This window comes from Andrographis paniculata, unplaced genomic scaffold, assembly GCF_009805555.1.
Source record: "Andrographis paniculata isolate CXL003 unplaced genomic scaffold, ASM980555v1 Contig51END, whole genome shotgun sequence".
In the NCBI taxonomy this organism is placed as follows: Eukaryota; Viridiplantae; Streptophyta; class Magnoliopsida; order Lamiales; family Acanthaceae; genus Andrographis; species Andrographis paniculata.
This window is the reverse complement of record NW_026137586.1, coordinates 4015181-4038810: the sequence shown is the minus strand read 5'-3', so window position 1 is coordinate 4038810 and position 23630 is coordinate 4015181. Positions and strand designations below refer to the sequence as shown.

Genomic DNA, 23630 nt, shown 5'->3' with positions numbered 1-23630 from the left:
AGTACGGAGTCTCAATCAACTTTGTTGGAAATTCTAAAAAATGCCCAACCTTTCGGTCCTGTCAAAATCACCGCAGGGCTGGCCATGAGTTCACAATTTCTTCAATTGCTTTAAACCCCGGGTTACATGGAAAGAAATATACAAGAAGGCTGAAACCCGCATTCATTCTCGATATCAATGATTGTATCGTTCAGGATGATGCAGGTATCTCCTTTGGGAACAAAGTGGAGTTTCATTCACTTAACAAAAACTAAACAATATATGTTACTGTACAAAATACTAAATCAATAATAATAAAGTAGGGAGATTGTCTGTTGAATAAAACATATACAAGGTGAAATAGACTATCTCCTTCCTTAAAAATGTGCTCAGTTCCTTGGTAAAATATAAAGAAAGTGAGCGTATTTTTGTACGATAGAGGAAGTATAAAATTCATACATTCTCAATGGGATATAATTTAATTTAGCATTAAATAAACAGTAATTAGGCCATTGATAGCAAAAGCAAAAGAAAGGTAGCCATGCCAAGTTCCTCGCCGTACAAAACACTTGCACGCACAAATTGCAATAGAAGTTTAGTTTTGTGGAAGCCTAAGTCACCCATACATACCTTAATTCTCATGCATATATCTAACACCACATTATAAATAATGACTTAAGGTGTCCAAAACGTACATACCCTTAAAACTAGGATGACATGCATTCATTTGTTAAAATGGACTCCTGTTGACATCTTTGTACAGCAAATAGCGCGTCTTTGTCTTTCCAAGAGCACCGTACCTGAAAATGATTAAAAGTCAACCAACTGGTTTCAAATGAGTTTGTTCATAGGGAGCAGAGCAGAGATTTCGTATGTAGCAAGGACTTACCACTGTGGTACAAAGGGCGCCATCCAAATTGTATCGCCAGCCTGTACTGGATACCTACATACAAGAAAGACGATCAAATGCAGGTGTAGATTGTTCTAGAGAAGAACACAAATGGTTGTGATATAACAAACAAACATGCAGTATCTATTATAAACAACTACGTCTGATTGGCAATCAACAGAATCACACAAAGTTTTAAATATATATATATATATGTGTGTGTGTGTGTGTGTGTAACCACAATCATGTATAACCAACATCCAAAAAGTTAACAATCACCAACACACAGCAGCTTTTCAACTTTATATAATGTTTTATAGATAGTAAATACCGAAGTAACAAGATTTGATGATATTTATGATTATGCACGTTGAAAAGTCTCACACTATGGGGCTGCTAACTTAAATTTTCAAACTTTTTTTTGCACTATTTAAAGTATAATTCTTCTTTAAAATACATTATATCCTGTTAGATATATGTATAGGGGTATTTTTGTATTTATAATAGTACGAGGGCAGTTTAGGTATTTTGTATAATTTTAATATATTAGGGTTTTGTATATTTTAAATCATTCTTTCTTTTGACGTTAATAATAATAATAAAAAATAACAGCGATATTCTTCATAGTATCAGAAGCACCGTGATTCCGTCATCCACCCTACCCTGCGGCGCCGCCCGCTGCGCTATCCTTTGTTCTTTCCTTTGGTCTAGCGGTCCATTAAGGTTGTTCGGATTTCTCTCCTAAGTTGGACTGTTATTAGGTTGTGGCTTAGATTTCCGTTGCTTTTGTGATTATGAATTTATAAAGTTCTCTTCAATTCAAAGATTGCTCCAAACATGTCTGCTTCTACATCTTTTACGGGTGTTCTTTCTCCAACCCCGGCTATTGCTACCGAACGATTGGTTAGGGGTTCTAACTATGGCTCTTGGTCTAAAGTTGTCCAAATGTGGTTTATGGGTCAAGGTTTGGCAAATCACCTTGTTATTTCGTCCGCTCATATTGTTGACACTGAGAAAGCTGTGGGCTTAAGGCTGATCCAAGCCTTCATCCAATTTTTACCAATTTTATAAATTGTTATGATCTCTGGAGATATGCGAAGACTTTATATACCAATGATATTCAGCGCCTCTAAAGTGTGGTATCTAATTTGGTCAATCTTCGTCAACACAGTATCTCGGTAAATTTTCATCCATCAAAGCTGAACTCAATTTAGTTTACCTTCAGGGAAAACGGCTGTAGAGGAGTTTGCTCAGCGTGATACATTCTATATGGTGTGTACACTAGTTGGTCTTGGTCCAAATTTGAGTCCGGTTTGTAATCAACTCCTTTCCAGCTCAACAGTTCCAACTCTTGATGATGTTTATTCTCGCTTATTACATGTCTCATTTGTAGCATATCCGATTATTAATTCTCGAGAGAAATTTGCTTTACTAGCTTCACCTTCTTCACATATGCGAGGTGATCCTAGTCCTAATGGAAGCTCTCGTAGGACCACTCGTTCACACTGCACTTATTGCAATAGGTGGGGCCATACTCGTGATAAATGTTTTAAATTGCATGGCCGGCCACCTCAGGCTATTGTTGCGCAGGTTGAAACTCCTCAGTTATCCCGGAATTCTGTCACTTTGACTGGTTTAGACTATGAGGAGTATCTTGCATACCAAGCTTCAAAGCAGTCATCTCATTCACCCGTTGCCTCTATCGCTCACACTGGTACCTCTCTTGGAGCATGGCTCCTTGATTCTGGCGCCTCTCATCACCTATCTGGTAATCCAAAATTGTTTTCCGAATTTCATAAGTCTACCTCATTACCTAATGTTACTTTAGCTAATGGGTCACGAGTTACTGTTAAGGTTGTTAGTGATGCTCAACCATTGTCGTGCGTTCCCTTATCCTCCATTCTTTTTATTCCTCATTGTCCATTTAATCTTGTTTCTGTTAGCCAATTAACCAAAACTTTGAACTGTTCAATAACATTTGACTTTGATTCATTCTCTATTCAGGACCGCAGAACGGGAGGGATGATTGGCAAGGACTTGAGCTCCATGAACTGTACCAATGACCACCCTCCACCACCTTCACTCTAATTGCATGCTCCACTGCCAGTTATCCTCAACTACTACACCACAGTTGGGTCATCCAAGTCTCTTTAAGTTGCGTCGGCTTGTTCCAAGTCTTCCTAGTTTATCTTCATTGACCTGTGAGTCGTGTCAGCTAGGAAAAAAAATTCGCGTTTCGTTTCCCCGGCAAGTTAATAATAGGGTTGATACGTCTTTTTCTTTAGTCCACTATGATATATGGGGTCTGTGTCGAACTACTTTTGTATTTGGGTTTCAATACTTTGTTACCTTTGTTGATGACTTCTCAAGATGTACTTGGCTTTATTTGATGAAAGCTTGTTCCGAACTATTTTTTGTATTTGAAACCGTTTATGCTGAAATTCAAAATTAGTTTGGCGTGTCTCTTAAAATACTTCGGACGGATAATGCCACTGAATACTTCTCTACTCCTATGACTCAGTTTATGTCATCTTAAGGTATTTTACATTAGTCCTCTTGTGCCTATTGATATGTGCTATATATGATAATATTTTGATATATTTTGGATAACTTTTTGAAGCGGAATTTTGCATATATGCTCCTTATGGTGTGTTTTTTATTGTGTAATAGGTTTCATGGAGTTGACAAGTTTTGGGGCGTATTTTGGAGAAAATGATCAGAACGCATAAAGGTCTTAGGCGTGATCACACAAGTGCTATGCGGAAAATATGAAAATTTACAAAAAGATCCTCCGGAATAAATTGGAAATATAAAGATTATGTGAGGATTTAAGTGCAAAGGGGGTCTAATTTAAAGGGAATCATGGGATGGAGAATTAAGAGACACCACTTTTGCAATTGAAAAGGGGGAGAGAAATGGGCTACCACGTTCTTCACCACGACACCATTTCTTGAAAGGGAAAAGGGAGAAAAAGAACGCGGCAGAGAGCAAAGTATTTGGAGGAGGATTGCACACGATTTTTCGGGGCGTTCTTCTTCTATTCTAGTATTGTTTTTCCTTGTCTATTTTTAAAGAATTGAAGGCATGATGAACTTTTTCAATTGTTTTGTGTTTTCATTTTTTATGAATTCCGAGTAATTTCATTTCTAGCTTAGGTGTGAATCGATGTTTGGGATTGAATTTGTGAGACTTGATTTTGTTTAATTTGGTGTTCATCGATATTGGGCATTTTTAATTCTTCTAATGTATAAGTTTAGAAATCTTAAATTGATTATTGCGCACGTATTGATGTGAGGTTTCGTAGCTAAATTAGAGATTGACACCCGTAATTGTGTAATTTTCCAATTGGTGTAGCAACCTAAAGGAATACTCTAGGGAAGAATTAGAATCAATTTTGAACAAATCCGCGTAGGAATTTTGTTAAATTGCATTGGGTCTTTCTAGTACTTAATGTTGTCGAGTCAATAAAACTACAGTCGTACCTAGAATTCTCACTCGATTAGGGAAATAGCTAACGGTCGTACCTTAGCTATCGACAAAGTAAGGAAAAGTTGGTTGTGAACGCGTGTAGATCAACTATAACCAATTTATCCAACTAGTCAATGAACTTGATTTTTAGTCAATGAACAAATTTTATATCCCGAACAGAAAAATTTATGTCTATGCTAGAGTTTCATTATATTTGGTAAACCGTCTTGCAATTTATTTTATTTTATTTAATTGAGTGAATTTATTTTTCTCAAAATTAGTGTGATAAATCAACCCCCCCTCCCATTTTATATATATAGTATAATTATAAATAACCGAATATTCAATATTGTTACTGTTTCCTGCGGTGACGACCTTACTCACCGAACTACTGCATTTTGTAATTTTTTTGTGGCGTAGGAACTGATACTTTATTTTACAGCTGTGCGACATGCGTGCACCTATACTCCTCAGCAAAATGGGTTGGCTCGACGCAAAAATCGCCACCTAATTGAGATCGCCCATACTTTGCTTGTGCATCATCATGTTCCTTTCCGATTTTGGGTTGATGTTGTTCTTACTACCTGCTATCTTATCAACCGCATGCCGTTCTCGGTTCTCCAGAATAAAATTCCCCACCAGATGTTGTTCCCTCAAAATCCTTTATATCATTTACTCTTCTTATTTTTGGGTGTACTGCATTTGTGCATGATCACTCCTTGGGTCAGGATAAGTTAGCTCCACGTGCGCTGAAGTGTGTTTTCCTTGGCTATTCTAGGGTTCAAAAGGATTATAAGTGTTTCTCTCCTAATACTCGTAGGTATTACTTTTCAGCCGATGTTACCTTTTTTTTAGTCAACACCTTATTTCTCTACGTCATCTTTGTTCCCGTCTGTCAGCCACATGTTACCTATTCCTTTCTCTTCTCCTTTTCTTTCGCGTCCACCTCTTCAGGTTTATAGTCATCGTCCTCGCCCGCAAGTGTCCCCTTCCGATGGTTCTACCGCTCATGTTCCACCAGCGTCTATCGACTGTCCTGGCTCTCAAGACTTGCCATTGTCTTCTTCTCCTGCGGCTCCTATCCTGCCGGATCCTGCACCATTACGACGAAGTACTCGTTCTTCTCGTAATCCTCATCCCATTTACAATTTTCTTAGTTTTCATCATTTGTCTCCCACATACTACACCTTTGTGTCAAACATATCTTCCATCTCCTTTCCTAAATCCCTTTGTGAAGCTCTTTCTCACCCAGGTTAGCGACAGGCAATGGCAGATGAAATGACTGATTTGCATGCTAATGGTACTTGGGACTTGGTGCCTTTGCCTTTAGGTAAGTCTCCCGTGGCTTGCCGTTGGGTTTATGCAGTTAAGGTTGATTCAGATAGTCAAGTTGCTTGTCTCAAGGCCCGTTTGGTGGCTAACGGCTTCACACAGGTCTTTGGTGAGGATTATACTGAAACCTTCTCACCTGTTACCAAAATGTCTTCGATCTCTTTTTCTTGCTTTGGCTGCTATGCATTCTTGGTCTTTTCATCAGCTTGATATTAAGAATGCATTTCTACATGGCGAACTTAAGGAGGAAATTTATATGGAGCAACCACCTGGATTTGTTGCTCAAGGGGAGTCTGGTCTTGTTTGCAAATTACGTCATTCGCTTTATGGATTGAAACAATCTCCGCATGTTTGGTTCGGTTGATTTAGCAGTGTTATACAGGAGTTTGGCATGATCCGAAACACATTAGACCATTCTGTCTTTTATAAACACACATCAAGTAGTAAGTGTTTATACCTTCTTGTGTATGTTGTTGATATTGTTTTCACCGGAAATGATCAAGAAGAGGCCATCCAGTTAAAGCAACATCTATTTAAGCATTTTCAAACTAAGGATATTGCGTATTAATGTTGTGACAATCAAGTTGCCTTGCATATTGCGTCTAATCCGGTGTTTCATGAGAGGACCAAACATATAGAGATTAATTATCATTTTATTCGAGAAAAGGTATTATCTGGATGCATCGCCACTGACAAACTTGGATCATACGATTTGTATTCTCCAGTTTGAGGGGGAGTGTTAGATATATTATGTATAGGGGTATTTTTGTATTTATAATAGTATAAGGGCAGTTTAGGTATTTTGTATAATTTTAATATATTAGGGTTTTGTATATTGTAAAATCATTCTTTCTTTTGATGTTAATAATAATAAAAAAAAAATGATATTCTTCATATCCAATATGTTAGAAACAAGCAGCAAATTGAGAATCGAGTTAGTACTCAGGAGAAGAACATAACTCTCCTGTCCAGCCGTAGCTGCCTCTCCAAGGACTGATTTGCAAGGGTAACAAGGACTGAAAATACCAATTAATTGACACTTCTACTAACTCAATGACTAACACAGTATAGTAATGCAATGATAAGTCCTAGGTAACCTTTTCCATGTTGTTAATAGTATTGGAATGTGTAGCATAATTATGATAGTAGGTGTATGGGCATAGCATAATTAGTCCTAGATAATATAGATGGTCATAGAAATTTGTAGAGTGTGTAAAATAGAGACCCTAGACATTCCTAATCTACTGTCTATATATATATATATATATATTTGTAATTTGCCCACATGAAGCATAAGACAGAATAATATCAATTCACATGATATCATAGCCCTTAGGGCTAAATGCATAATCAGAAATCAGTTTAGGCACAGTCCTTTGTCCGTGTTTCATCTCACCTCCGGCAAGTGAGGGTCCGGCAGTGTCAGGCGACTTTGGTAGCAGCATTCCAGCAAACACATGAGTCACACGCATCGGTGCGTGGAAGCGCGTGCAGCAGCGAACGGAGCTTTGGTGGGTGCAGCTGGGAGCAGAATGTGCCACGGTGACCATTGTGTGGGTTGCTGTCCTTGGTTGGTGCTGGGTTTAGGATTTAGGAATCTGTCCAGTGAACAAATCTGGGCTCCAGCAGTTGCTCCAGATTAGCAATAATTCCAGATTCCTAAAGTAGCATTCCAGCGTGTTGTTACAGATTAGCAATAATTCCAGATTGTTGCTGTTGAGTTCCATATTGTTGCTGGAATTCCAGATTGTTCTGCTCATTAGTCAATCATGAGTGAGGACAAGCCTATTTTTATCTCTGAAGTTGCTCTAGTTACGTCCAAAATTACCGACTACAAACTTAATGGATTGAATTAATTGGAGTGGAGCAAAACCGTGAAATTATACTTGCTAAGTATTGAGAAGGATGATCATTTGGGAAACCCACCTACCAGTGAAAAGGAGAGGAGGGCATGGCTTCGGGATGATGCAAGATTATTTCTATAGATCAAAATTTCGATTGATGTCTACGGTTTGGTGAGTCACTGCAACACTATCAAAGACTTGATTCAATATTTGGAATTCTTATACTCGAGTAAAAGGAATATTACTCAAATATATGACGTGCAAGGCTTTTTATCAGGCTGAAATAACAAATTTCTTATAAATTATTTTATGCACTCAAAAGGACATATGAAGAGCTAAATGAACTCATGCATTTTGTGCCGATGTTAGAGAAAGACAAAAGCAACGGGAATAGATGGTCCTTGTGAGTTTCTAGGCTGGTTTGCGAAGCGAGTATGAACCAGTAAAAGCTCAAATACTGAGAAGCTCCAAAATGACTTCTCTATAATATATATTCTCTAGTCCTCCGAACCGACTCCTATCTAGTTTCTTCCAGTGGAGCCTTGTTGAGCAAGAAGAAATACAAGTCATCCAAAGGTGAAAATCAATAAGAAACATATAAGAGTAACAAAGACACCATGTCATTATTGCAAGAAGCCAGGGCATGTTAAGAAATATTGTAAAAAGTTGCAGCTTACTGTGCAGGATCAATTCGCCTATGTAGCATCTTTGGAAGGTCAAAACTCTAAGTTATCTATGTCTCAAGAGAACTAAACGCATTCATCTACTCCTATCTCGGCTATGGCCACCCCAGGTAACCAAGTACAAGTCCCATCATATCCTTCAACTCTTGGGTCATTGATTCAGGAACCACAGACCATATGACAAGTAATCTTGTCAAAGAATAGCTGAGTTATAATGTTGTTGAGATATTTTAGATATTCAGTTTTAGATTTAGTAGATTTATATCTAGATTTGATCTTATTCATAGATTAGATTACTTAGATTTGAGTCTATCGAGTATATTTTGTATAGCCTATATATAGGCTCCTTATTTTGATGATCAATAATACAATTTCATAATTTTTCCCCAAAATTTCTAACATGGTATCAGAGCTCTAGAAATTTTTCTAGGGTTTTGTAGTCTTCTTCAAGCAGCCTTCATCGTTGTATTTTGTTCTGGCCTTAATTGCTGTGAATTTTTCTTCTTCACTAAGTCATGTCTGAAACCATCTCCAACCCTTTCGAAGAATTTAACTCTATTAAGAAAATTGGAGAACCGCAGAATATCCGGGCATCCAATAGGTTCAATGGAAAGAACTATCTCAAATGGTCCCAAATTGTCCGTACATACCTCAAGGGCAAAGGGAGGCTTAATCACCTCCTTGGAACCGGACCAGAAAAAAAGGGATCCAACATTTGAAGCATGGGATGAGGAGGATTCTATGATTATGTCATGGCTATGGGATTCAATGGACCCAACAATCAGTGACACTTGTATGTTCTTAAATACTGCAGAGGAAATCTGGGACTATATCAACCGCACATACTCAAAGGCCCGTGATGCTACCCTTGTGTATGAAATCAAAGAAAAAACCGGAGCCACCAAGCAAGGAGACAAATCTGTCACAGAGTATGCAACTATGTTGCAAAATCTTTGGCAGGAATTGGATCACTACCGGGTAATTGAGATGAAATGCCCTGATGATGCTGCCACTTTGAAGAAGTTCATTGAGAAGGATCGGGTATATTATTTTTTGGCAGGATTGAATTCTGAATATGATCAAGTTAGGATCCAAATCCTCGGCAAGGAGAATACACCATCTATAGAAGAGACAATCTCATTAATCCGAGCAGAAGAAAGTCGGAGGAGTGTCATGCTAGAACCACATACTATGGATGGGTCAGCCTAAGCAGCAAAAACAAATCAGGAGAAGTCGAAGAATGATATGCCTAAACACTTTGGTAGAGATAACCAAGGGAAAGAAAATAAAGACAATCTTTGGTGTACTTATTGCAAGAAACCTAGGCATACAAGGGAGAAGTGTTGGAAGCTGAATGGTAAACCTCCAAGCCAAGAGTGGGGCTACCGTGGGGGGCAGCAGCAAAGGCCTCAAGCGCATATGGCAGAGCAGCCCAATATTGAGGAAAATCCAGCAATAGGGGGGTTCAATAGTGAAGAAATTGAGAGATTGAGAAGTTTGTTGGGGTCTCTTGATGGAACATGTTCAATGGCTCTTTCAGGTAAACTTGTGTGCATAAATGTCTTAGATAAATTATGTACCATCTCTTGGATCCTAGAGTCCGGTGCTACAGACCATATGACCCCCACATCTCAACTCTTCCACACCTATACCCCATGTCCAAGTAATAGAAAAATTGTTGTGGCCAATGGTTTCTTAGCCACTGTTCCAGGGATTGGAGATATATATATCACACCTAGCCTTATCCTTAAAAATGTTCTCCATGTGCCCAAACTGTCAACGAGCCTTGTTTCCATTCAAAATTTGACTCATGATTTTAAATGCTATGCTGTTTTTTGCTCTTCTTATTGTGTTTTTCAGGACCAGGACTCAGGGAGGAGGATTGGACTTGCTAAGGAAAGGAACGGTCTTTACCACCTTGAATCATCTAAAAAACCTAAGAGTAACTTCTCTTCTTCTTTCCTTAGTTCCTCGAATAAAGATGCCATTTGGCTATATCACCTACGTCTTGGTCATCCTTCTTTTAGGATTTTAAAAATAATGTTTCCTCATTTGTTCCAAGGATTAGATATTTCTGAATTTCATTGTGACATTTGTGAATTGGCAAAACATATCTGTGCATCTTTTCCTATTAGCAATAAAAGAAGTTCTCATCTTTTTCAATTGATTCATAGCGACATATGGGGTCCTTCCACTATACCTAATGTTTCTGGGGCTCGGTGGTTTGTGTCCTTAATTGATGATTGCACTCGGGTCACATGTCTCTTTCTTCTTAAACAAAAATCTGATGTTAGCACTGTTATACCTAATTTTCATTCAATGGTTCAAAATCAATTTAGGTCAAAATAAAAAGCTTTAGGACAAACAATGCTAGAGATTACTTCAATCAGATTCTGTCACCTTACTTTCAATCACAGGGGATTATCCATGATTCATCATGTGTGGAGACACCCCAACAAAATGGGATAGCTGAAAGAAAGAATAGGCATTTACTCAACACCACCCGCGCCTTACTGTTTCAAGGGAATGTTCCTAAGTCCTATTGGGGAAAAGCCGTTCTTACTGCCCCATATATGATAAATAGACTTCCCTCCCATGTGTTAGAAAACAAAAGCCCCATAGAGACCCTTCATAGCTTTTACCCTCACTTCAGAACCTCAAATGGCCTCACTCTTAGGGTATTTGGGTGTACCGCCTTTGTTCATGTCCACAAACAACATAGAGGGAAGCTATACCCTAAATGTGTTTTCCTCGGTTACTCATCCACTCAAAAGGGATACAAATGTTACAACCCCTTGACCAAAAAATTTTACATCTCTGCGGATATCACTTTCACAGAAAATGGACCTTTTTTCAAGTCCTCTCTTCAGGGGGAGATTTCAATGATGGAAGATAGTCCTTGTGAGTCTTTCGAACCACTTAAAACCCTTGACCTTCCGCATGTGCCACCCCGCAGTCACTCAGAACTAAACCCTCCTCATGTTCCGATTGAACCTGAGTCCTCTGAACCAGTCACATCTGAGTCACCCAATCCTATCACTGAACCCATATCATCTCCTTCTCCAACCAGCATCATTCACAATTTTCCAAAGTTTCCTCAGGTGTATTCAAGGAGAAAGACCGTTCCTGAACTGACACAAGTCCAAGAATCCAATCCAAATTCTGAGAAAGAAATCACGGTAAGATCAGATCCACCTTTACACACACAATCTGTTGAACAGTCCACTGATTCAACTACTGCTTTGGATCTTCCCATTGCTGTTAGAAAAAAAACCAGAGAATGCACTAAACGACCACTCTATCCTCTATCTCATTATGTCTCTTTTAAACGCCTATCGCCAGCCCAAAAGGAATTCATTGTGAGTTTGAAAACCATTGCCATCCCTCACAATGTGTCTGAGGCATTGTCAAAAAAGGAATGGAGGGATGCTATGAGAGAAGAGATGAATGCATTAGAGAAGAAAAAAAACATGGGAGATGTTGATAAACCGAAGGGAAAAAACATTGTTGATTGCAAATGGATTTTTACATTGAAGTACAAAGCTGATGGATCCCTTGAAAAATATAAAGGAAGGTTAGTAGCCAAAGGATTCACTCAAACTTATGGGGTGGATTATCAAGAAACATTTGCTCCAGTGGCAAAAATGAACACAGTAAGAATTTTGTTATCATTGGCTACTCACTTTAATTGGCAACTGCTACAATATGACGTTAAGAACACATTCCTCCATGGTGACTTAAATGAGGAAATCTACATCAACATTCCACCAGGATTTGAAAGGGACACTGGTAACAAGGTGTGCAAACTGAAAAAAGCTCTTTATGGGTTAAAACAATCTCCTAGAGCATGGTTTGGCAGATTTGCAAAAGTTATGAAGGAATTTGGGTACAAACAAAGCCAAGGTGACCACACGCTTTTCATTAAGCATTCAACTGTAGGGGGAGTGACTGCTCTTTTAGTCTATGTGGACGACATCATAATGACTGGAAATGATGAGAAAGAGAAGCATGAATTAAAGTTGAGACTAATGAAAGAATTTGAAATAAAATAACTAAGGAAATTGAAGTATTTCCTCGGTATTGAGGTGGCATATTCTAGACAAGGGATCTTCATATCTCAACAAAAGTACGTGCTTGATTTATTGGCAGAAACAGGGAAGATTGGGTGTAAGCCGATTTCTACTCCAATAGATCCAAACTATAAATTAGGAGAAGCTAAAGAAGAACCAACTGTGGATAAAAGAATGTACCAGAGGTTGGTTGGCAGACTTGTATACCTTGCTCACACTCGACCAGACATAGCATATTCTATAAGTTTGATCAGCCAATTCATGCATGATCCAAGAGAACCTCATCTTCAAGCTGCTTACAGGGTACTGCACTACTTGAAAGGCAATCCAGGGAAAGAAATCTTGTTCAAAAGGAATGACACTCTTACTTTGGAAGCCTACACCGATGCTGACTATGCTGGCTCCCTAGTGGATAGAAGATCAATTGCAGGGTATTGTACTTTTCTTGGAGGTAACCTAGTGACATGGAGGAGCAAGAAGCAGAATGCAGTGGAAGAATCAGAATTTAGGGCAATTGCTCAAGGATTATGAGAAATTACTTTGGCTGAGGATCATTTTGGATGATTTGAGAGTCAAATGGGAGGGTCCTATGAAGCTTTATTGTGACAATAAGTCAGCTATTAATATAGCTCATAATCCTATACAACATGATAGGACAAAGCATATTGAAATTGATAGACATTTCATCAAAGAAAAATCGGAGGAAAGGTTAGTATGTATGTCCTATGTTCCATCAGAGAGACAATTAGCCGATGTTCTAACAAAGGGGCTGAACAGTTCGAGTTTCCATGATTTTGTATCCAAGCTGGGAATGGAAGACATCTATTCCTCAGCTTGAGGGGGAGTGTCAAAGAATACCTGAGTTATAATGTTGTTAAGATATTTTAGATATTCAGTTTTAGATTTAGTAGATTTATATCTAGATTTGATCTTATTCATAGATTAGATTATTTAGATTTGAATCTATCGAGTATATTTTGTATTGCCTATATATAGGCTCCTTATTTTAATGATCAATAATACAATTTCATAATTTTTCCCCAAAATTTCAAACAAATCCTAACCTTTTCTCCACTTATCAATCATATTGTTCTCAATCCCTGTTTACCCTTTGTAGATGGATCCACTACCCAAGTTGTTGGGTCAGGAACTGTGGATATTACACCAACTATTTCATTATCCACTATCTTGAACCTACCAAACTTTTTCTTTATTAATCTTTTGGGAGTGGAAGTCCTTAAACAAGAAAGGATTATATCTCTCTCAATGAAAATATGTATTAGGCTTGTTGGTTGAGACAAAAAAGTTGGGCGCAAAACCCTGCAATGCTCCTATGGTTCCAAACAGTTACTTGACAAAGGAGGGATGTTGGGATATGGGAAAAACACCCTAAGATCATGAACAATACAAGAGGGTTATCTTATAGTCACTCGGCTGGACATTGCATACTCACTAAGTGTCGTTAGTCAGTTTATGTCCTCTCATACTAACAATCACTGGACGGCTGTGGAACACATTCTATGCTACCTAAAAGGGGCTCCAGGTAGTAGGATCTTGTACCAAAATCATGGACATATGATAGAGTGTTCAATGGATACCGACAGGACAGGCTCTAAAGAAGATCGAAGGTCCATATGCGGTTACTGTGTATTTGTTGGAGGGTATCTGATTTCCTAGAAAAGCAAAAATCAAAGTGTAGTTTTTTGTTCCAGTGCAGAATTTGAATATCGAGAACTATGGCCCAAGGTACATGCAAGATAATGGATTATCCAACTCTTAAAAGAAGTTAGAATGGAGGCTAAAACTCCCGCTAAGCTCTATTGTGATAATCAGGTCTCCATGCACATTGCCTCTAACCCGGTTTTCCATGAGTGTACCAAGCACATTGAAATCCATTTACTTTGTACGAGAAAAGATACAACAAAACATAACTACATAGTTCATTCAGACATAAAAACCAACTATCTGATATTTTACCAAACCACCACACAAGTCTCGTATTAATCATTTGTGTAGCAAGTTGGGCATGACTAGCATCTATACACCAAATTGGGGAGAGTGTTAACATTATTGGAATATATAGCATAATTATGATAGTAGGTGTATAGGAATATATAGACAAGGGAGTGTTGACATCTTTCCCGGCGACTTTTTCAGACACGCGCCGCACCAGTGGGTTTTCCTCCTCAAAACACATTAGGTGATGTCACCCTACGCCGCCGCTACGTGCCGCCAGCTATCCGTCGGGTTTTTTCTTAGGGAGCTTTTTTGGTGTTGTTTCTATGGCTAATCCATTTAAATTTCAAAATTTTCAACCTATTACTACCGATAAATTACGAAGTGTATCCAATTATAAGTCATGGACTGTATCCGTACGACTTCGGTTCAAAAGACAAGGACAATCTGACCATCTTACAAAGAGAGACTAAGAAATTAAAGAACTTTGATCTGAATGGGCAAAAGTTGATACCCATTTATGTGCCTTATTGTGGAATTCCTTGAATCCAGTCATACTTCCCACATATCAGTCATTTGAGACATGCTATGAAGTTTGGAATAAGGCTGCTTCAATTAACAAGAATGATATTCAGCGCTACTATGATGTTGTATTTTACTTGAAGATCACACAGTTTCCTCCTACTTATGTGAGTAAATTGGAAGCTATTCCACGGGAGTTTCGTTCGCTTATTTCTACCATTTCTGCAGATCCGGGGGTTGTTTGGGATAAATTCTTTGTCGTATTAGCTCTTGTTCACCGTAAGCCTAAACTTGTTCATGTTCGAGACCAGATACCAGAAGGTTCCACCATACCTATGATGGATGGTGTTCTTATTCGTCTAGTACAACTCTTCTCTAAAGTAACACCCCTGATGACTGCTCTATCTACTAATACTATTGATAGTTCACTTTGGTTTTTCAAATCCTAGCTCCGGTAATCGTGATAAAAATTGTGGTGGGCGAGGGAGTCAAGATCGTAGTAGACGTCATCCACAATGTAGTTATTGTCACAAGATGAGTCATGCACAAGAACGTTGCTTCAGCTTACATGGATGACCCCTCGCTCGACGAATGTTGTTGCTACTGATTCACTTGGAAATTCATCTGACACTATTACTTTACGTGGTGCAGATTATGTTGCATTCCTTCAGTATCAGGCATCTCACTAGTCAACCTCCATCAATATTGCTGACTCACCTAATACCTATGCTCCCGTTATTGGCATCTCTCAAACTTCTCTTAATCCATGGGTCCTACATTCAGGTGTAATTGATCATGTGTCCAGTAATCCCTCTTTATTTTTCACATTTCATCCACCAAATTTACTAACTCATGTTACTCTTGCTAATGGGGATAAAGTTTATTGCCTGTCCGTTACCAATTATACTCAGACGTCAAGAACCTCTGTGACAACCCTGAAAAAGCACTTGTAATACAGCCAAAAATCACAAAAAGAGGAATTCCATGACATATTTGCTAAACTGATTGAGTTTCCACCAATTCGCCATAGCGACCGCCGTATTCCATTGAAGACTAAAGCAGATCCAGTACGCCACTACTGTCAACAGGTATGGACGGATCTAGAAAGATGAGAGTGAACATTTAGTGCACAACAAGCTTGTCGCGAGAATTATTTGCCTCAGCACTAGCCCCTCTTTGAGCCCTGATTTAATGGTCAAAAAAAAAAAATGGGAGTTGGAGGTATTATGTAGACTATCGGGAGTTGAAAAATTCCACCGTTATTGACAAATCAACGGTCACGAGAATTATTTGCTTCAGCACTAGCCCTTTTTCAAGACCTGATTTAATGGTCAAAAAGAAAGATGGACTTGAAGGTACTAAATAGACTATCGGGAACTCAACAAATCCACTGTTGCTGACAAAAACCCGATTCAAGAGATTTTAAATGAGCTTTCCGGTGCAAGAATATAGTCAGTTGTGAATTTCCGAACATAAACTAGATTCAAAATGAGTTTGGGTGAAACAAAGACATTTGTTAAGCTAAGTGGACAAGATTGGATAGGTAAAGTTTTTGTGCTAGCATTGGTGATGGAAAGAACGTCATTTCCGACAACATAAGCAGATGAGTGAGATAAATGAGACAATGTACTTGAATCAATGGAGAGATGAGATGAAGCACTAGAGTGCATGGACCAGATGTTGCTAGGTTGTTGTATAGACTTTGCGTTTAAGGCTTTGGATCAATAAGGTTTGATCCCAAGAAGGTGCGGTTGAAGATGGTGTGTATCCTGGTCCGGTGGAAACAAATTTGTACATTGATTGGTATGGTGTTGATATGCCTTGGAAGCTACCAGGTGTGATGAATGCCCGAGGTGGACCGGCGTCTAGAATCCCAAGACCACTCAGAGGCCAGATTTAGAATAAGCCAGTCCAAGGATTGATTGCGGTGCTTGGGTGATTCTGGGGAATGCCGGTATTGTTTCTGCTGGTATGCAAGATCTCCGTGTCCTTGCCTTTGCCCTTGCCCTTGCCATTTTACTTGGGCTGGCCATCATTAGTTACACCGAAAGGAGATCTAGAAGGAGTATAAGACTTATCTACGAGGATCAAAAGAGTTGTAAGTTTGGGCTTATTAATCTTTAGATCCGCTTCTTCAATTAGGAGTAGAGAGCAAGTCTCAATAAATGGAGACAAGAGGATTCCTCATTTAGGTAATGGGAGCCATTGCAAAAATGACAACAAAATTCTTTAGTTGCTAAGAGTAGGCAAGGATTGAGAGTTCACCTTGTACCTGTTATGGAAGTCGGCCTCCAAAGAGACAGAAGCCTTGTTGTTAAGGAAGAGGCCTTCAATGCTTGTGTAAATGGCATAGGCAGATGCGCCAGGGCTAAGTACAATAGAGAGAATCTCTTCTGAAAATGAGGCATAGAGTAGCAACCATACCGCAAAGTCGGTGGCCTACCATAGGGTTGGTAACCGTAGAAGACACCAGACTTGCCAATAAGGCATATGAAGAGTTAACGCCATCAGCTGCAGTTTGGAGGGTGTATCTCTAAAGAGAAAGGGATGTGTGCAAGCGCACGTTGATCGTGGATAATGCAGACGGAGGATTATGGATAACAAGGGTATTAGCAACCACATCAGTAGCAGCATTAACTGCAGATGCGTTTCCGTGGATGGTGCCTATGGGAGTAGAGAGAAAGAGGAAGAAGAAAGGTTAGAACCGATACTAGGCTGATGCATACGAAAAGAGAAAAGATTAGGAGAAATGCCAAGATGGTGATTTTCATTGATGCACTAGGTATATATAAAGTACAAGCTAAGCAGTTAATTACAATAGGACCTACCCGAGTAGATAATGAAGGAGCTAAATTCGAAGCTAATATCGTAGTTAAAGAGGGAGCTAATCTAGCATATAATTATAAGAGTTAATCTAGGAATTTAATGGTAGAGTTAATCTAAGTAGAAATTATGCCTAGATAAATATGGATGAATCCTAACACTATACACATAAAAAAACAATGCATTCTACGTCACATACAAAGACTTAAATAATCTAAACTTAGGGTGTGTTTCTTTTGGTTTGGTTTGGGAAATTTCATTTGGGTTTGGTATTAAAATAATGTTTGATGGGATGTTTTGTGAGAGAAAAAACATACTCTCTCTCCGTCCCAATAGTCTTATTTACCATTTTTGTTTGTTCCAAAACAATAGTCTCATTTACATAAACACTCGTATGACCATAAAACTACCATATTTTTTCATTATTATTACATAAATGCAACTACTTTTTCCACTAATACACTCACAAGGGAGAAAAAGTCTTTTACTCATACTATTTACCAACTATAATATAATATCATTATTCTTTAAATCTCGTGCCCAACACAAATAAGACTATAGTTATGGGACTGAGGGAGTATATTTTTTTCGGAAACTGCAGAGTCCAAATAGTAAAATTTGATAAATTTGGCATAACGAAACACACCTTTAGTAATCCAAATTGTAGACAAAACAACGGCATAAACTTTGGAGGTTGCAGCAGAAGATATAGATAGCTCAATTGTTTTGATCCACAATGAAACAATATTTTTAGAATTAAAGTAGATTTCGGGATAATATATGGCATAACTAAGCAAATGAATTGTAAGACAAAGTCATTGGCTCTGGAGCTGTTAACGAGTCGAACCGAACAAAATTTAAATTATTTGTGTTCGTTCATTAAGCATTCGAGCTCCTTTGTATTGTTCGACCTTGGTTCGTTAAACAATTTTATTCGTCGAGCTTATATTCGTATTCAGCTTGAATAAGCTCATATGAGCTCGTTTAGATTAGTATTATATTTTATTTTATCTTTTATTTCATATATATAATATTTTCTTTATTTATTTATTTATTAATATTTTTATATATTTATTCTTTAATAAATATTCGTGAACAAAGCTTGGGATCATTTGTTAACAAAACGAGTCTATTTATGTTGTTCGGCTTGACTCGTTTACGTTCACAATTGAGCTTAAATCGAGCCGAACCGAGCTAAGTTCACGAATAGGTTGGTTCATTTAACAGCTCTACTTACTTACTCAAATATAATGGATCTTGTTAGTGTCAGCAGTGTTTCTTGTGTTTCTTGTATTTAATCCATGTAAAAAGTAATTTTCAGATGATTTATTGTAACATCAATTGATTACATAGATAACATACCAGCTATCGCTCAAACGGTAAATGCCTTGTCCCTCCAAAAGCAACAGACCATGCTGGTTATAGTGAACTTCCTGGAAGCATAAGAAAACAGGCACGAGTGATTGAAATATATTTATTCTTCTGATTTGTGATAATTAATTTATTTGCACTGTTAGGTGTATGGGAATATATAGAATACTGTCAGGTGTAAGGGAATATGTGTAGAATACTTAAGAATGTGATAGTTCCTAGAAATATTGTAAATAGTAGAACATTAACTAGAATTTAAAGGGAGTTCTAGACTACTCCTTTGTGAGTAAGTGTGTGGTTAAGAACTATCAGTTTTGGTTTGTGTTTATTCACAGCACTAGTAACAGTTAATGAATAACACAAGGTTGCAACACTCTATCATACTATCATACTGATATGTGCACCATCTTATGAATAAATTGAAATTTCATTTAATCCAAGGTACGGTGAGGACATATGTGGATAAAACTGGAACAAGAACATTCTGTAATCATAAGACTCGACTTGCTTCTGTCAAGAAACAAATAAGTCATCTACAAAGCATAGACAAGTTGAAAAGAAATATTAATTTTTCAATGCATACCATATGAACTAATTCTATATAAGTTTCGTACATTCAAGCATGAACCTTCTTCAGACACAAACAATGTCAAATACCATGTGCTTATATGAAAAGAGGACATACCTTAACATTCAGAAATTCACCAGGTTGAAAATCCATGATCTTCCAAACAAACATAAATTGGGTCCAAATTAGATCGGTTAACAAATTTGAAAGAGTGAAGCTTTTTCAAAGCCCCCAACTTACATGAATGTTGAAATCATATGCTAGAGAAGTTGGAAGAAGCTTCCGGAGCCCAAAAACCTGAGTTGGAGAAATTAAGGCATATGAAATAGTTGTGAGTTGCATATATTTTCCAGAAAACATTATGTGTTCCATCAATCTGAAATCTGAATATTCAGATACAACTTAAAGCAGCAAATCATCCGGTAAACAGTGATGAGTGCAACTGTCTACAGTTTGCTGTGTTACCTCGCCTGGGGTTTCCAAAAGTGGCTGCTTATCTGTGGAGCCAATAACTTGCTCGGGCTTATAATTTTCAAAGTAGTCATACCTGTGACAAGAACAAATAGGTGACGCCTTCTCTATAGCCATGATCATGAACAAACAAAAGACGAGAGAATATGTTTTATTTGAGTCCTTCAACTGAATCATAAAAGCATAGAAAAGCAAAAACGATAGTTCATGAGCAATATGATACAAATACCAATAAAGGAAAAGGATCAATTGTGAACCTTCTTTCAAAGACAACAATAGTAGCAGCTGCAACAGAGTTCAATGAATGTTGCGAGTTAGGTGGAAGATAAGCATACGAATCCACCTGGAAAAAAATTCAAAAATTAAATAAATTAAAAAAAAAATTATCTCATTAATGTGTTGGTGAAATTTGTTCATATAGCTTTAGTGATCAAGTAAAACCCAGAAGACAGCTTAAAAACTAAACATGTTGACATTCAGCGACACTTTGGAACTAAAACAATCATTTGTTGTTTGACAAATTTACTTGTTTGAGTTTTTGGTGACTACACTTCAGTTAGAAAGATGGCTGACTATGCTTGTTAGGAAATGGCACAGATATACCTAACACCTAAAAACAAAGAAAATAAAGAACATCAGTTTAACTCTTATACCTCGAGCTTGTGCTGAGCACCTGATGCATCATTGAGTGTCACCACACCGTGAAGCACAAATATTAACCTAATCATTCATGCACAAAAGCTCTGATGTAGAATAAGCTCGAAAGGGGAAATTTTTTGAATCAGGAATGAAACAAAGTCTTATCAATCATCTTGAAATGTAATGAAGACCTCTCAACATCCTCTGGTGGGAAACCTGATTTTGAGTTCTCTGTAGAAATAACATGCAACTGATGTAAGATTACAGAATGCGCCTTTTGTTGTCAGAGAAAATTATCACATTATTTTTGAAGCATAAACCACACATCAGTAACTTAAAGTAAATGAAATGGTAGACCAAGTTGCTTGAATTGGGTTTAAACGGTCTGTTTTAAGATTGCTTGATTCAAAAACATGACAAGCATAATCATATGGGATAAGGTAATAGTACCATTTTTTATAAAACATTTTTCTTTAATAAAAAGTTGCATCCTTGAAATTATTGAGGATTTAAAGAAGTCCATAAAAGAAACCAAACCAGTGAAATTTTTGAAACCTCACCTTGCATTTTAGCCAAGTACATCACAAAGTGAGAGCCCATTGCTGGGGTAATGAGATAAGCAGCCAATGTATTGCTCCTGTCAGTTCAATGTACGAAGTGGTATATAAAAATGACTTAATTCATCAATGAATTGGACCAAAAAAAGCTAAGATGCACAAACCAATCAGGTAAAGGGCTGAAAACATGACTTTCAGGAGTTATCAAAGCATGGTCCTTCTTATAAACACTGCGGGTGAAGCCTGGTAAATCTGAAAACAACAAAACACAACCATTTATTTATCTCCATACTGCCTTCCTCCTTTAAGTCGAATCCAACAAACAACAAAAGTTCTTCAACCCACAAACAAAATTGAACAGTCTCTATGGGTAAAAAGGAATAATAGCATTGTTGGGTAGCACCTTTGCCCACAAAGAAGCTCTACCAAAACATATCTTTAAAGTTAAACCAAACAAAAAAATAGTTAATCCTTCAAAAAAATAATATGCTTCAACACACATCCAACCTTTAAGAATGATTCCGTAACATTAGTCATTTAAATTTAGAAAGTTTTCATACACATGCTCAACATTGAAATATACACACCACAAAAACTATCCTCCCCCTTGCATCCTATAACAACGTTACAATCACCATACAATATGTTAGACATACGCATACATATATATATATATATATACACAGTTGCAGAAACAATGGGTTTGTTCTTTTGTGATTTTAAACATTATTTATTCTCCATAGTTCTAATAGAATTACATTGTTCTCTTACAAAAAATCACATCAAAATATTATTTAAACAAAAACTCAGTTTTACACACTCAGTTTTAAATCAATTTCAAACTACAACCAAACAAAATAAATAAAATCAAATATTAGAAACAAACGAAAGAGTATCATCATTTTACACGCTCAAACTGCAGACCAATCAAAGGCAATATTACTCCAAGTAAGCAAGCCAGACTATATACTCCAACAAAAAGAAAATAATAATAATAATAATAATAATAATAATAATAATAATAATAACAACTCGCATTTGTCGTTGGATATCATATATCTGAATCTTCTACAGCGATTCTCCAAAATAAATAATCGACCTTGAAGATGAGAAGGAGACAGCGTGGGGTTCGTGGCTTTCCAATACAGTGGCTGTTCATCAATGATAGAAGGAACAGAGCAGAACCCTTGCTCGCAAAATGAGAATCGAACAAAGCCTGTCGAAAATCATTCCAAACTGAACTTAACTTGGCAAAACACATTGGATTGATTCATTACAAGTAGGCAAGAGGCTAAAGGAGTTGGCATACCCGAAAGGATTAAGGTAACAAAGAGAGAGTGTGCAGAGAACGAATGCATCCTTTCCGAGAGGCTCTTCTACCCACTTTCTGCTGCAGTGTTCAACTTGCGGACTTGTAGAGTAGTTCAGGAATCCAGAATGTACTATACTAAGAATGAATTTTGGGCGAGATAGTCTGATTGATTTTATTTATTTATTTTCTCTTGCTAATTATACTATCTTATTCAGGTTCTACTAAAAAAATAAAAATATTTTAATATAATGTTATGAATTTGTTTTCTCTAATTAGGGTTGTTCTGCAATCAAATAATATTAGGTAAAAATATTAGTAGGTTAGTACCAATAGAATAACAATAAATATAATATTTGAAATAATTTAGTAGTCTCAGGTCACATTCCATTTTGCGTCAATTTCAAGTCTTCGATGCAACACCATAAAAGGGAAGCAGTAAAAGAGTTTTTTACACCAATGAATCCAAAGAAGAGAGGAGATTGCACAAAGGTAAAGAGGAACATAAAGAAGAACACAAATGAGCACACAAAGAAGAACACAAATGATCACACAAAGAGACCGTTTCTGTCGGCTCTCACTCGCTTCACTTCACTAAATACATTGCCTCACACACATATATCTAGGCTACCAAAAAACCACATAAAGCCCTGAAACCAGGAACTAACTTACCTTGTTCATTGAAGAACAAAGGATCCGGAACATAATCAGATTTGAATAAGATCAAGGGAGATGGAACAAATCACCCTTAGAGCATCAATTTCGGACTAGATGAAAAGAGAAGCCAAAAATGGGTCTTAATCGATACGAATAAGATTTGGGGAAACAAAGATCCAATTTAAGGATCAGTCCGGGCAAGGGGTGTATGAACCGGGTTGGTATGGGCAGGGTTGGTTTGGGTCGGTTCGGACCTGAAATAAAACCTAACAATCTCCCCTTTATTTTTGGTCGACCATCATGGTTGCATTTGAGGGCATGACAAGAGTAGGGAACATGCTAACATCATCGCCTTTATTCATGCAACTTACCATATAGATATTGCACACAAAAGCATATATATATATATAAGCACAAAGTAAACATATATACAAACAAAGTAAACAATACCAGTTATAAAATCAACCCATCCAATTTCAAAGTTAACATATA

General features: G+C 37.4%; 1 protein-coding gene across 2 annotated transcripts; it reads right to left on the bottom strand.

The window, feature by feature from the left end:
- Nucleotides 1-385: 385 nt before the first annotated feature.
- On the bottom strand, nt 386-22646 carry LOC127253763 ((S)-ureidoglycine aminohydrolase). 2 transcript variants are annotated; one of them, XM_051278519.1, is made up of 13 exons: nt 22482-22646; nt 22272-22388; nt 21337-21424; nt 21176-21252; nt 20807-20846; nt 20630-20696; nt 20234-20319; nt 19971-20052; nt 19746-19802; nt 19623-19661; nt 18929-18999; nt 869-922; nt 386-779 (listed from the first exon to the last, which is right to left on the bottom strand). In XM_051278519.1, the coding sequence occupies exons 1-13, from the start codon at nt 22528-22530 to the stop codon at nt 710-712; spliced, it is 897 nt and encodes a 298-aa protein (XP_051134476.1). In that variant the 5' UTR covers nt 22531-22646; the 3' UTR covers nt 386-709. The 2 variants fall into 2 exon arrangements, with proteins under 2 accessions (XP_051134476.1, XP_051134477.1); XM_051278520.1 differs by lacking the exons at nt 386-779; nt 869-922 and adding an exon at nt 17053-17407.
- Between the last annotated feature and the right edge of the window lie 984 nt (nt 22647-23630).

Bases quoted from the DNA above. Each gene is read 5' to 3' on its own strand.
- LOC127253763 (XM_051278519.1), bottom strand. From the start codon at position 22,530: ATGCATTCGTTCTCTGCACACTCTCTCTTTGTTACCTTAATCCTTTCG. The intron at 21,425-22,271 runs GTCGATTATTTA...TGTTGTTTTCAG, and splicing joins GTCTCCTTCTCATCTTCAAG to ATTTACCAGGCTTCACCCGC. The intron at 19,803-19,970 runs GTAACACAGCAA...TCTCCAACTCAG, and splicing joins TTTTGGAAACCCCAGGCGAG to GTTTTTGGGCTCCGGAAGCT.